We start from the raw sequence: 15,240 nt of genomic DNA on the forward strand, positions 1-15,240 counted from the left end.
GCCTTGCCTTTTACTTGAGTCAAGTCCTTGGTGAGGCGAGCTACTTCTTGCTTGAGTTGCTCATTCTCCTTTGCAACCTCTTGTGTGCATGTATCTACAATAACTTTCTCAACACAAACTTAGTTGCACAAAGGTGAGTCTAAACATAAATCATTACAAGAAGTAGAGGCATCCTTTTTAGACAAGTTAAAGATAGAACTTTTCTTTTTAGATGCCTTAGTGGGGGTTGTGCTAACGGCTTCAAGATTGGTAACTTTATTAGTTAGCTCATCATAATGTTTGCACATGATTTCCATTTTAGCAAGCAAACTATTATATGCTTCTTGTGAACTAGCTAACTTTTCTTTTAATTTTTCATTTTTCTTTACAAGTTGCTCATCATTGATTGTGCATGCATTTGTTGTTGCACTAGCCTCAAGTTTCTTAATTTTAGTAGATAGTTCAACATTGAGATTAGCAAAGTTCTCATATTGTTCAAGCAAGGTTTTGTATGCTTTTTATGAACTATCTAGCTTTTCTTTTAAACTTTTGAGCTTCTTTTGTTGACTAATGCAAGCTTTAGCATAATTAAGATTTTTTTGCACAATTTCATGATAAGAAGGCATATCATCATCATTATCACTCTCACTAGAGGAAGAGCTTTCGTTACCTCGTGCCATAAGGCACACATGAGAAGAGCTTGATGATGAGTGCTTGCGGCCTCGCCTCTTGTGATGGGGTTCTTCTTCACTTGAAGAATCATCCCATGACCTTATTGACATGAGAGCTTGATTCTTGCATGCCTTCTTCTTTGTCTTGGGTGTGGGCTTGTTTGGACAAACTTCCACAAAGTGCCCCAACTCGCCGCATCCATAGCATCCTCTCTTTCTTTGCTCATTTCTTTGATTTGTGAAAATGAAATCTTGGATTTGGATAGGCACACCCTTGACATTTAGCCTTTGGATCATCTTCTCCACCTTGTTGATAAGTTTGATTGATTCTTCATCAAGGTCGGAGGTGGAGGAGGAAGATTGATCATCATCACTTGAATCTTCATCATCATCATCATCATTGTCATCTTCTTCTTCATCTTCACTTGAGGCGCTTGAGCTTGAGCTTGTCTCAACTTGCTTGCCCTTCATCTTCTTTTTCTCGCTACATGCGAGAGCCTTGCCTTTGCTTGATGAAGAGGCTTTTTCTTGACCCATCTTACGTGACATTTCAAATGCCACTAACTTGCCAATGACTATGTCCGAGGTCATGTTGCTTAAGTTCTCCATGTTGTGAAGTATGGTGATGATGCTTGCATATTTCTTTTGTGGTAGTACGGAGATGATCTTCCTCACGATGTCCGCATCATCTAGCTTTAATAATCCTATAGAATGGAGCTCATTGATAATTAGATTCAAACAAGAATACATATCACGAACAAGCTCATCATCATTCATAGTAAAGGAATCATAGTTTTGCTTTGCTAGATAATGTTTTTGCTTACGGACATTGCTTGTGCCATCATGGAGCTCTTGGAGTTTTAACCAAATTTTATGTGCCGTATTTAAAGTGAATACTTGGTTAAAAACATCCATACTAAGTGATTCAAACAAGCAATTTTTAGCTCTAGCATTGAAGTGCATTTCTTTTTCATCACTCTTTGTGGGTTATTCAGGATTCTTGATGGGTTTCATCCTGTCACGAGTGATTCCATACACCCAAATCAACTGCCTCAAGGTGACAAGCCATTCTAGCTTTATAGTACAGGAAGTTAGTGCCGTTAAAGTGCGAAGGCCTAGCGGTATCCATCCCAACCACTCTAAATAGCGTCGGCTTAATGGCGGTTAAGCCAAAGGTCCAAATTGAGCCAACCAGCTCTGATACCAATTGAAGGAACCGTGACGCCTAAGAGGGGGGGGGTGAATTAGGCAACTTAAAATTCTAACTCTAAACTATGGCCTCTTTTTCTAACCCTAGCAAAAACCTATGCAATAGATAAACTATCTAGATGTGCAACTATGATTTTGCTAGTGTGTTGCTATCTCTACCGCAAACGTAGTAAAGTAATCAATATAAATGCAGAAGCTAAAGAGCAAGGTAGAGATATGCAAACTTCTGTCGATGACTCCGGTATTTTTACCGAGGTATCGAGAAGGTGCAAGCTTCTCCCTAGTCCTCGTTGGAGCCCCTCATAAGGAATCCCTCGCAAGGGCCAAGCTCCCGGTCGGTAACTTTATGGATAGCCTCGGGCCTTCCCCATACGCAAGTGGGTCTCCGACATGCCTTCCGGCAAGCCTCTCCTGGATACTCCCCGTCGTCTTCACTATCAAGCTTCTGGCCGAAACGCCACGGGCCTTGTTCCCTCCGATACACGATGGCGGCCACACCACAAACACGGTTGGTGTGATCTCGCAAGACTTTAAGCTCCTCCGATGTACAACAATGGTGCTCGCAAGCACCGGGTAGCAAAAGGTATGCAAACTTCACTAAACACTAGGCCTAAACCTAGAGCAAGCGCATAAGCGGTGGTCTAATCAACCTAAGCACTTCGCAAAACACCTACGCTAATCACCTGATGAATCACTAAGCACTATACAAGTGGAGATCACTAAAATAGTGTATCAACGCCCTTAATATATTCCCTCAGCTCCACACTACTCAAATGGTCGGTTGGGGGTTGTATTTATAAGCCCCACTGAGAAAGTAGCCGTTGGGGTCGAACTCTCGCAATTCTGCTACTGACCGGACGCTGAATCGTCTTGACCGGACGCGTCCGGTCTTCCTGACCATTGCAGCCGCGAACCACCGATCGGACGCTGCCAGCGTCCGGTCGTAGTTTCGTGCGCCTAGAACCTCTCTGTACTCGATCAAACGCTGATGCCCTATGTCCGGTCGGTTGCCGCCAGTGTCCGGTCCAGCGTCCGGTCGCCTGTCTGCCGAGCCACCGGTCCAGCGTCCGGTCGCCTCTGCGAGCTTGTTTCTTCGTGATCTTGCGTACGGCTTGGTTCCTATCTTCATGCTTGGACTTTGCTTGATATCTTGGGTCTTCTCTTATGCTTCTAAGGTCTTTTCTTAAGGTGTTGATCATCGGATCACCACGTCGCCTTCGTCCAAGTCATGTCTTGCACCCTATTGAACTACAAGATAAACACTTGCAAATTCATTAGTCCAATTTGGTTGTGTTGGTCATCAAACACCAAAATCCAAAGTAAATGGGGCCTAGGGTCCATTTTTTCCTTACATAACTCATCTGACTTCTATAGGTCCACCGGGTTAGCGACACATACGCACATGCATATGTATGTGCCTAGGGTTAATTAGGTGGGCTGGGTTATGGCTAGGGTTAGCGGCATATACGCTCATGCATATGTATATGCCCATGATTAAGTAGAATTGAGTAGCTAGGTTGCTAGGGTTATCATACATATAGGCGTATACCCGGGTATCGGGTCTACTTATTTTAGGTGATTGGGTACGGATATATTCGAGTATGTGTCATGGTACATACACATACGCGAATATATGGGGTCAGCTACTACTACGGTGATGGGTACTACTATTATTAGTATTTAATTTAAATATAGCAATGGAAAAGTAATCAAACTAGAATTTAAATGGGCACCAAATAATAGAACAAATGGTATGAATAGACAGAGCTTGATTTTAGAAGAATTTTGGTGGTGGAATCAATAAATCTGGAGCTACGATGAAAATGGTATGATTTATCAAAGTTTTAATAGTAAAAGGGTACATGGAATATATTTTGAAAATTAATTCTGGGAATGGAAATGGGGTGAACACACTTGGGTAGGATCTGGGGTGTACCTAGTTTATTTAGGAATTTTCTGGAAATTTTCTGACATAGGGAAAATGGGTTTTCACTCCTCGGTGTACACTTCTCGGGTGCGCGTAGCAATTTCCTCCTTGGCTGACACGTGGGTCCTATGGGGTGAGGTAGTGCTTCCCTGTTGGCCGCGCCGCCATGGCCAGCAGCCTCGAATGCCTTCTCCCGTTGGTCCATCCTCTCCCTTTATGCGGTCAACGCGAGCGAGAAAGAGGGGAAAGGAAGAGAGCAAGGGAAAAGCACACCGGTGGTGGCTGTAGTCAAGGCGAGGTGGGAGAACAGTGGTGAGGGTGAGAGCGGAGCAGAGAGGAAGAGGCACGCCGGTGGTGGGGAGAGCAAGGATAGGAAAGAGACAGAGCAGAGCGGGCGGCGGCAATGGCTCCGGCGATGGTCTGGGCGCCGGCGAAGTGGGCCCTAGCGCGGAACAGGGAGAAGAGGAGTGGAGCGAAGAAGAGGGAGATGGAGAGGGAACTCAACAGCGGACGGGGCTTGGTCGGCGGTGTGCCGAGTGGAGGTAGGCGATCGGCGTGGCTCGGCTCTGGCGGCGTGGTGTCCGCAGAAAGGGGCGAGGTCGGAGGGGATTAGAGGGAGCAGAGCGGCTCGACGAGCAGGTAGAGCAAGGCTGGGGAGGGCAATGTGCGGCGGGTGGTCGGCCGAGCAGAGGGAGAAGGGCGTCGACGAGCACAGGGCGCCGACAGCGGTGCTTGGCGCTACGGCGCGACCCTGGTGCGAAGGCGGAGCAGGGGAAGCAAGGGAGCAGAGTCGAACACGCAGCTAGAGAGGGAAGATAGCAGAGCGAGTGGGAAGGGGGAAGAAGCAGAGCATGGCAGAAGGAGGTGGTTGCCCGAGCTCAATGGAAGTGAGGGTGGCGAGCTTGGCAGCCATGGTCGGCTTTTATTGGCGCAAGTAGGTCGGTTCGCGGAGAAAATATCTCCAGCGATAGCTAGTGGTGAGTTGGCGTCCCTATCCATCCGCGTGGGCGTGCTCGATGAAGGTGACAACGGAGCGAGGCGGTTGGGCACAGTGAGGTCGGCGGCTGTGGCGACATGGGCACAGTGTGGTCGCTGACCTCTTGGAGAAGAAGGAGCTGATGGGCGGGCCCCACACGTCGGTGAGAGGGAGGAAAGAAGAGGAGAAGGGCTGTTGTTGTGCTGCTGGGCCAGGGGCCTGGTTGGGCTAGCCTATCGTGGGGGAGGCGCGCGCGGTCCAAGCGGGAAGAGAGAAGGGGAGATGGAGGGAAGGAGGGAGAGCGCGGATTGGGCTGCTCTTGCTGGGCCGGTGTTGGCCCAGTGCGGGGGAAAGAGCAGGCTACAGCGCGGGCCAGAAAGAGGGTGGGAGAGAGAGTGAGCCCGTGAACCATTTCCCATTTATGAAATTCCCTTTTTATTTCCAGGAAATAAACTAGGAGATGTATATGCATGGTTTGAATTTAAATTCCAGAAGAATTTGAAATACGGGGAGCTTGGTAAATCAAAGGGGAGGTCAAGAAAAAGTATTTGGTGGAGAATGTCAAGGAGAATTATTTGATGCCAAATAAATTCTAGGGCAAACAAACAAGCATTCAAACATACACATCAGCATTCAGACAAACAAAGTGCAGACGATGAAATTTAAATGTGAAGCGATCTTCTAATCCTAGAAAATATTCCTAGCGCTACAACTAAATCCTATGAGACATAGAAATGCATATGGTGGAGTTTTTATGCAAGGGTTTTTAGAAAACATTTTCTTTTAAAAGTGGTTTTGCAGAAAATAATTAGTCAGTGTTTTAATTTGTTGTAAAGTTTTAAAATTTTCAAAAATTTTAGTAGTTTTTAAGATGATGCAAAAACACAGGTGTTACATAAAGGTACCCCAAGTTTCGACAATGCTTTCGCTGTGAATAGCTCAGGGCGCAATGGTGGCCTTGGAATTTTTTGGAACAACAATATCCGTGTTGAATTGTTACTGTACTCTCAATATCACATTGATACTATTATTACAGAGAGTGGGGGTGAGCCGTGGCGTTTGACGTGTGTCTACAGTGAGGCGCAGGTTCCGGAACGCCACAAGACATGGGAGATGTTGAAGTTCATTAAGGCTTCATCTCATCTGCCATAGATGTGCATTGGAGATTTCAACGAAGTCCACCTTCAATCGGAACATGAAGGAGTGTAGGAGTGCAGCCGAAGCCAGATTGCTAGTTTTCGGGAGATGGTAGACGTCTGTGGTCTGGTGGACCTAGGGTTCGAAGGTCACAGGCAGGTGACCAGGTGGACCTATGAAAAGAAAGCGGCTGGTGGTGGTTCCTACTGTCGAGTTCGGCTGGACCGTGCGTTGGCGTGTGCTGAGTGGAGTGCCAGATTTCCGCTAGCCTACGTCCAACATTTGACCTCGGCGGCGTCTGACCACGGGCATATTGAGCTGCGATGGGAGGCCAGACCACAAAATTCATCGTGCAGACAAGGCAAAAGTCCTTTTCGGTATGAATTAATGTGGGAGCGACACTCAGATTTCAGGAATGTGCTTGCACAAGCCTGGACTGACCAGCCGAGAGCATCAAATTTGGAAGAATTGAACAGGAAGCTTGGGGCCGTTTCAAGGTGTCTCAGAGGCTGGAATAACCAGGAGTTTGGCAATGTGAAGTGGGAACTCAAGGAACTTAACGCAAGGCTCGAACAGCTCCGTTCTGAGCCCCTGCGGACAGGCCCATCTTATGAGGAGATTAAGACCGTGGACAGGATAGTAGAGCTCAACTACAGAGAGGAAGTAATCTAGAGACAACATTCACGGGTTACATGGCTCAAAGAAGGAGATAGGAATACAAGGTTTTTTCATTTGAGAGCGAACCAAAGGAAGAAGCGTAATAAAATTAGCAAGCTCAAGAAGGAAGATGGCAGTTTTACTGAGGTTGAGGAGGAGATGGCTAATCTCTCAACGACCTTTTATAGGGATTTATATACGTCGGAAGGGACGGAGGACATGGATCAGCTGCTGGACTCGGTACCTGTCAAAGTCACCGGGGCGATGAACGATGATTTATTAAAGCCGTTTAGTCCTGATGAGGTGAAATCTGCTTTGTTTCAGATGTTTCTGACTAATGCGCCCGGACCCGACGGCTTGCCTGCTCACTTTTTCCAGCGTCACTGGAATGTTTGTGGGGAGGAGGTGACAGCGGTAGTGCTGAGGATGTTGCACGGGGAGGATGATCCGGCCATTATCAATGATACAAGCTTGGTCCTAATTTCGAAGGTGGAGAAACCGAAAGAACTTGGGCAGTTTAGGCCGACCAGTTTATGTAACGTGGTCTACAAAATTGCGTAAAAACGGTGGCCAATAGACCGCGGAGTATTTTACCTAAGGTTGTTTCTGAGGAACAGTCGGTTTTCGTGCCAGGCCGACTGATAACAGATAACATCATCACAGCCTACGAGTGTCTGCATTTTATGAAGAAGAAGAGGGCACGTGACAGTAGATGTTGTGCTCTAAAATTGGATATGAAGAAGGCATATGACATGTTGGAGTGGGACAACCTGTAGAAAATCATGATTAAGCTGGGCTTTCACAGGCTGTGGGTACAAATGATTATGAGAATGATCAGCTCAGTGTCATTCTCAGTGCTGTTTAATGGCCAGAAATTGGAAAGTTTCAAACCTACAAGAGGTATTCGTCAAGGTGATCCAATTTCTCCCTATCTTTTCTTACTGGCACCAGAGGGCCTTTCGTGCCTTTTAAAATCAAGAATTCAGTCATCGAGTCTCATGGGCATAAGGGTGGCTCCATCGGCTCTGATGGTGCGCCATCTACTCTTTGCGGATGACAGCCTGTTGCTTTTCAAGGCAGATAGGAAGTGAGGAGTATTTGAATCTATACTGTTGCACGTCTGGACAGCGGATGAACTTGGACAAATCATCAATTCACTTTGCCAAGGGTTGCAGTGCTGCTGCGCGCAATGAGATCAAGGAGATTTTAGATGTTCATAAAGAGGCCTTGAGTGAAAAGTACTTGGGAATATCAACGGATGTGGGCACGTCGGTGAACGGCGCTTTCACCTATCTTAAGGATCGGGTCTGGAAGAAACAATGCCTATCTGCTGGAGGCAAGGAAGTCCTAATTAAGGCAGTTGCTCAAGCCATCCCGACATATCCCATGTCTTTCTTCAGACTGTCGAGAGGATTATGCAGGCACATTGATGGCGTCTTGCGGGACTTTTGGTGGGGAAGCAAGGAAGGTAAACGAAGAACATGCTGGGTGGCATGGGGTGACATGTCAAAGCCAAAGTTCATGGGAGGTCTGGGTTTTCGAAACATAGAGCTCTTTAACTCGGCACTGTTGGCTCGCCAAGCTTGGCGTTTGGTGCAGAAACCGGATTCACTTAGCGCATGAATTTTGAAGGCAGTGTATTATCCGGAGAGTGATCTGCTAGATGCAGAGGTTGCAGGGACACCATCAAGGGTGTGGCGAGCGATTATTGACGATGTTCAGATCCTTCGCCAGGGCTTGATCAGGCGAATCGGATTGGGGACATTGACACGTATATGGGATATGTCGTGGATCCCAAGGGACGGATTGATGCTACCGATGGGGACAGCGAGAGCGAGTTCACCGCTGGTGTTGAGCGAGCTAATTGATCAGATGTCCCAGAGTTGGAACATGCAGGCAGTGCGAGATTTTCTCAGTCCGTTGGATTGTGAGCCGATAGAAAGTATTCCATTGAGTACAAGTCCACAGGATGATTGGCCCTGGCACTATGAAAAATCTGGAGTCTTCTCGGTGCGTTGAGCTTACAGAATGCTAGTAAGGAACCGGGAGACGCTGGCGGCTTGGACCGAAGGGAGGCCGGGCAGGTCTAATGTTGGTGCCCAGGAGAAAGAATGGACCGAGCTATGGAGTACCAAGGTCCCCTCAAAGGTTCGGGTTTTCTTGTGGCGCTTGGCCAGACATTCTATTCCTATAGGAGATGTGCGTCACCATCGGAATATGCCGCGGATGCACGATGTGGTCTGTGCGGAGCAGCTGATTCGTGGAGGCACGCCTTTCTGGAATGCAATCTTTTCAAGTGTGTTTGGGCTCTTGAGAACGAGAGCATTGTTGAGTTCCTGAGCCAGAATCACTGTGCGGACGCCCGTACTTGGGTTAGCAGAGACCAGGACCTCACTTAAATATACATGGGTGGTTGTCTGCCTGTGGGTGATATGGTATGCGCGAACCAGTTTCAGAGCTCGCTCTCAACACACTCTTTTGTTGAGCGGTTTATAGGGGAACTTGAGGAGGTCAAGCTGGAGAGTCTGGGGGCTCGAACAACGGTGACACAGATGGCGGTGCCACAGGTGCCGCACTGGTTTAGACCCCTGAGAGGTTTGGCTAAAGTCAACGTCGATGCGGCGATGTCGAAGAATTCAGGCCAAGCGGCGGTAGTAGCAGTGGTCCATGATGAAGATGGCAATTACCTAGGGCCGTTTGTCTTGGTGGCGGCAGGGCAGTCGGACCCAGAGGTGATGGAGGCAGTGGCATGCCGTGAAGGTCCCACGCTGGCCAGTGATCTTGGTTTGCACCCTTTTAGAGTTGCGAGCGATTGTGCCAATGCGGTGAGGAGTTTACTGGGCAAAGGGTTCGGCAGGTATGGACCAATTGTCCGGGAGATAAATGTTAGAAGAAGGAGTTTCACTATAGCGGATTTCGTCTTTGAAGGACGAAAGTCAAATGTGGACGCCCATATATTAGCTAGAAGCTCGGTAAATTTATGGATAGGTAGACATATTTGGTTTTTGAAGCCTCAACATGATATCATACTGAATAAATAAAGTCAATGCTCCCCTAAAAAAATATATCAACCGCGGTCCACGGACCTGTACTGGGAAAACTGACAACGAACGCACACCTGAAAGGCTGAAACCGTCCCCGATTCCGTTACCATTCTCTCTCCCATGGATTCTGTCATGTTCTTCTTCCATGCCCCAAATTTCTTCATTTCTTGCAGTCTAGATCCTATTCTACCATGTTAATGCTCTCGTGAGGGCATCCGGATGGACGAACGTGGCTTCCCAACACACTTCCGTGTCATCTACTCGTTCCCGTTCGCGTTCCTTCCTAAAAAAATCTCTCTACTGTGCTCTGCCTCCACTAGCCACAGCATCCTCCACCAAACCGGCAAGACTCCACGACGGATGCTCCAGCAAGTAGGCAACAGGAGAAGCTTCGTGTGACGTCGCCTCACCAACGGGTTGCCTGCGCTACTACCGCACCGGCGAGCTCCATGCGCAGTCGCCGACCTCCGTGCCGGCGTCGAGCTCCACAACGACGAGCCTCCATTCGTCAAAGCACCAATGTGACATTGCGCTGAAAGTGTATGTTTCAAGTGTTTTAGATGTTTCATCTGGATGTTGCATGTGTGTTAAATTTGGATGTTGCAAAAGTAGATTGGGATGTTGCACATGTTGCAATGGCTATACACATATGTTGCAAGTATATGTTTCAAATGTTTTAGCTGTTTCAGATGATTGTTTCAAGTGTTTTATCTGGATATCGCATATGTTGCAATGGCTATACACATATGTTTCAAGTGTACATTTCTAATATTTCATCTGTTTTAGACGTATGTTGCAACATGTGCTTTTCATGTTGTAAGTGTTTTCATTAGCGGGCACAGGAAGCGAGTGCAGGCGGAAGCGGAGGTGGTCCCCGTGGGCGCAGCAGCAGCAGACGGGCGTGCAGCAGCACACGCTGGCAGGTGCAGCAGGCGGGGCAGATGCGGGTGTTCAGATGTCCGGGCGCTGGCCACAACGTTACTCGCTCTTGAGAAATCTTCACGTTCCACGACCATAGTCTAGGATTTGTAATTTTGTATGGGGCAAAGAATCCATGTGCAACACGGATATACACCAACTCTAATGCTTCCTCCGTCCCAAATAAATACACATCTCGCTTACTGATGAGTCAAACATTTTAAAGTTTGAAGAAATTTATACAAAAAATGTGTATCATTAGATTGAGCATGAGGTATACATCCATAATAAAGACGGGTGGTTACTTTGTAGATCCTATTATACCATGTAATTTGGATTCTTTGCCTCGAGCAATAGTGAAATTTCAAAATGACATTTGGACAGGTGATCAAATCAAAGTTGAAAAACAGAACAATAATATCTCCTTTTCTTTTTTTCATCTCAGCAAGGAGGAAGCCTCCGTTGCGATGCTTGAACGCGTGGTGCCAGCGCTGCCACTACTGCTACCGGTGACAGCCCCAGATTCAGCCTGGAGGCGACTGAGCGGTGGCAAGAACGTCGCGACCGGCATGTTCGCGGGGAGGCACGGCAGAGGCGCCTCGCACCGCAGCACGTTGACCGCCTGCCTGATGGATGGCCTCAGGGCGCGGTCAGGGTGCGCGCACCAGAGCGCGGTGACCATCACGCGCTCCATCTCCTCGCCGTCGAGTTGTTCTCTGTCCAGCCGTGCGTCCGCGGCGTCGAGGATCCTACCTTGGCCGTAGCATTCCCATACCCACTGCACCAGGTGCACGGTAGCGTACTCCTCCTCCGTGTCCTGTAGCGCCACGATTGGCCGCCGGCCGGTGGCGACCTCGAGGACGACGACGCCGAAGCTGTAGACGTCGGAACTGGTGCTGGCGCTACCACTCAACATGCACTCCGGGTCCATGTAGCCCATCGTGCCAGCGAGCGCAGTTGTGTGCGATTGGCGCTCGTGGTCGACCAGCCTCGCGAGCCCGAAGTCGCCGAGCTTGGCGGTGAAGGAGGCGTCGAGCATAACATTGCTTGGCTTGATGTCACGGTGCAGGACGCACTGCTCCCACTCCTGATGCAGGTACAGGAGTGCAGAGCCGATTCCAAGCACGATCTCATGCCTAATGAACACATTATTACGCCATAAAACTAATAAGCATTTATTACTAGAAATTGCTGAATAATGCACGGATCATCTGTTAAAAAAATAGTATGGTGCGGTACCTGAGTTGCCACGACAGCACATTGTTGTGGCTGTGGATATGAGAGTCAAGGCTTCCATTGGGCATGAGCTCGTAGACAAGCAAGAGCTCGCCGCCGCCATGGCACCAGCCGATGAGCTGCACGAGGTTGCGGTGCCTCAGCCGGCTTATGATCTTCACCTCGGAGATGTACTCCTTCCTCCCCTGTTTGGAGTTCTTTGACACTCTTTTTATGGCGACGTGAAGGTCCATCTCTTTTAAGTACCCTTTGTACACTGACCCGAAACCCCCTTCGCCGAGCTTCTCCGATTCGGAGAAGAAGCTGGTTGCCATGGCCAGCTCGCTGTACCGGAAACGCCTCGGCCCTGTTCCTTTCTCAAACGACTCGTCATCCAAAGGCTCGTCGTCAAACACGTCTAGTTGGCGCTCTCTTGCCTTTCGTCTCCGGCGCCGACGCAGCAGGAATAAAACAATGGCGCCGGAGCAGACGGCAAACGCCACGGAACCGACAGTCACGCCGGCCACCAGTGCCACCGTCGTCGGTCCTGGGGGAGGCGATGGATCTTTTCTCACGAAACACGATTATGATGTATAAACGTGAGAAACAGATTATGATGTGCAAATTAAGTGACCACAGATGACAGCTTGATACTAACCCGGTGGTCGCACTTGCACAGTCGTCGGCGACGGCGGTGGCCGCGGCGGCGCTGCCGTATCAGGCGGGATGGTGATGCCGAGGTTTTCCCCGATCTTGTACGCCACGTAGCAGCTGTACCCCTTGACGGTGCCGTAAGTGTTGTTTGGGCGCGAGCTCGACAGATCCGCGACGAACTTGGCGAGGCACCTGGCGCACTCGCTGCCGTTGAGGTCCCTGGTGCACTGTGCCAGCCCGTACATCACGTGTGAGCTGCCCTGCGAGTCCGTGTACGCTTGGCTCCCGTTCGCCAGACGCAGCGAGTTGCCGTTGCCGGCGGCCTCCTCCGCGAGCCGGGTCATCAGGCTCCACCGTGTAGCGTTCATGGCGGCCATGTCGGTGACGAAGGCGTCGACCCAAACGTAGAAGGCCGCGGTCAGGTCGGCGACGGAGAAGAAGGACACGTTGGAGTACCGGACGACGCAGGCGTCGTAGCAAGCCTTCATCTCCCGGCTGAATGGACAGATCTGCTGGACCCCGGCGGCCGCGGCTCGGAGGCAGCTCTGGCACTGGGTCCAGTTCCGGTCGGCGTAGCACATGATGAGCCCAAACACCTCATCTGGAGCCTGGCCGGAGGTGCCCATGTCGAAGCCTCGGTTCGCGATGGCGCTCTGGGGGAAGGAGGACATGAGGTCGCCGAGGTTTACCTGGTAATAGCTGGCGGTGGTGAAGTTGCCCGTCGTCGAGCAGTAGGGATTAAAAGGGATGTAGAGCTGTCCGACCACCACTACTACCGCGGGACCGGCGAACGACAAGACGACAGCAAGCACGATGAGGAAGCTCTGTGGCGCCATGCTAATGTCGAAGGAGCAAGACGCTACTGGCTATCTGCTTAGATATTGGACAATTGCTTCTCTGGATTCTGTGAACTCTGTGGTCAATGGATAAAAAGTTAGCAGGAACTGTTCAATGCACCGGTACAGTTCCTTTCGTGGTCAAGGGGACGGGAATCACGGGATAGGAACTTTCCAATGGAAATAGGGCAATGGAAATAGGGCCATGTTTAGTTCATCCAAAATACCAACTTTGACACTATGAAAAAAAAAAGATTCCCCGTCACATCAAGCTTGTGGTATATGCATGGAGTACTAAGTATTGACGAAATAAAAAACTAATTATACAGTTTGGTTGTACTTTACGAGACGAACCTTTTGAGCTAGTCGACAGTGTTGGACAGCGATGGGACTTAATCAATCACCTGTTTTATTTAATGGGGACCGGTTCAGCTTTCTCCCATAGCTAGTCTGGCGAAAGAAATTATGGAGCGGCAAGTCGCGTGAGCCTTCTTCTCCTGTTGCACGCGCGGCACTGGTGTGGTCTCGTGGGCTTGTGGCGTTAGGCTCGCTGCTCACATGATCTAATTTCTAATTTCTAATTTCTTATATGGGCTGAATTTAGCCGAGGTCCTTCAAGGCCATTTACTATACCATTAGATGGGCCAGGCCCGCGACAGGCAGCAGCGTAACCCTAGGCGGCCGCCGCCTATATAAACGACCCATCCTTCTCTCACTTGCTACGCAGCCGTAACCCGTGCGCGCCGCTCTTGGCTCGGCCGCCGGAATTGGTGAAGTGAATCTGTTTCTTATCGCCCTCCTGTTTGGTTTCCTGTTGTTGTTATCGGTGTTGGTTGTGTTTTCTGGAGTTTTCCTGTTTGTGTTTTGGGGCGAAGTGAGGAATCTCAATCCATAAACCATCCTCTGCATCACCAGATGATGATTGCCAAATTACATGCACTACCATCTGATCTCCCCAATCTCTTTTTCGGTTCCGAACGTTTTGGCTGGATCTGGATCTTTCTTCGTTTGCTGGAGCAATCGGTGATGAAGTCGTATAATTGTGCTGAGATAATCGGTGATTATGGCACAACAAAAATCACCATCTTTCGGCTGGGAGATTGCGCCCTTGCTTGCTCGTCTTTGGTTTTTCTGCCGGTGGGTGTTTCATGGAAGTTCTTTTGACTGAATTGAGTGAAAACAAGTGAAATGAAACGCATGCCATGTGGTATCTGATGCCTGGTCTCGTTTCCATGGCCTGGCGTCTCGTAAGAGTGGCAGACAGAGATGGGCGGGTTCTTTGCGACACTGGCTGCTCTTCAACCATGAGCTTCCTGTTACTATTCCCCCGCGACATTTGTTTGGCATATCTGTCGACTATTTTTCATTTTTTTATACACTAAAATCCATGAGCTGAGTCTGAATTCGCACTTGCAATTGGATATACCATTCTTTGACATTAAGAGAAATCGAAATAAGTAAACTGCTCAAGATTACTATACCGGCATGCACCTAACAAAAGTCGTTCAGATTTGCATGAATCTGAACATGAACACGTCCAGGGCCTTCAACTGGTCAATACAGCAGATACAGGATGGCCTCGCAATAACGAAACGCTGCGGACTGGGCTGTTTGGATCGAAGCTTCCCAGGCAGCGATCAGCACCGGCGCTTTCAGGCCTGGACGCCAAGCAAACACGCCCTCAAGCCAAATGACATGTTTATCTGATGCCACGTCCTCATTTTAATCCATGAGGATGAGCTAATCTGATGCCACGTCTTGATTCATTTTATTCCATGAGGATGAGCTTTCTATTTGGCCCCATTTTACGTAGCACTGAAATAATCCAAATTTGAAGAAAATAACGTTGGGTCCTTTGTTAATTGTTAGAGAATAATCACATCCAAACATTAATATAAAGATATTGAAATTGAAATGTTTAATTCCTAAATAGTAGGTGTTTGTAACTAAATAAAGGCTAAAATGGCTACCGCATTTCAAACACCATTTTGCAAAAAAAAAAAAACCAATGCCTGGA

General features: G+C 48.8%; 1 protein-coding gene and 2 non-coding genes across 4 annotated transcripts; 2 read left to right on the plus strand and 1 right to left on the minus strand.

The window, feature by feature from the left end:
* Positions 1-10,736: 10,736 nt before the first annotated feature.
* Positions 10,737-13,331, minus strand: LOC136471007 (L-type lectin-domain containing receptor kinase IX.1-like). Of its 2 annotated transcripts, none has more exons than XM_066468748.1 (3): positions 12,392-13,331; positions 11,758-12,280; positions 10,737-11,654 (listed from the first exon to the last, which is right to left on the minus strand). In XM_066468748.1, exons 1-3 carry the CDS (start codon positions 13,221-13,223, stop codon positions 10,955-10,957), a joined length of 2,055 nt encoding a protein of 684 aa, XP_066324845.1. In that variant the 5' UTR covers positions 13,224-13,331; the 3' UTR covers positions 10,737-10,954. The 2 variants fall into 2 exon arrangements, with proteins under 2 accessions (XP_066324845.1, XP_066324836.1); XM_066468739.1 differs by having other exon boundaries at positions 11,758-12,298; positions 12,392-13,329.
* A 759-nt stretch (positions 13,332-14,090) lies between these two features.
* LOC136512046 (small nucleolar RNA Z195/SNORD33/SNORD32 family) lies at positions 14,091-14,179 on the plus strand. Its single transcript, XR_010772968.1, has one exon. It is a non-coding gene; the product is annotated as a small nucleolar RNA Z195/SNORD33/SNORD32 family (small nucleolar RNA).
* Positions 14,180-14,418: 239 nt separating this feature from the next.
* LOC136512337 (small nucleolar RNA F1/F2/snoR5a) lies at positions 14,419-14,561 on the plus strand. Its single transcript, XR_010773060.1, has one exon. It is a non-coding gene; the product is annotated as a small nucleolar RNA F1/F2/snoR5a (small nucleolar RNA).
* Positions 14,562-15,240: the final 679 nt, after the last annotated feature.

The sequence above is a fragment of the Miscanthus floridulus genome, chromosome 1, assembly GCF_019320115.1.
Source record: "Miscanthus floridulus cultivar M001 chromosome 1, ASM1932011v1, whole genome shotgun sequence".
NCBI classification, from domain to species: Eukaryota; Viridiplantae; Streptophyta; class Magnoliopsida; order Poales; family Poaceae; genus Miscanthus; species Miscanthus floridulus.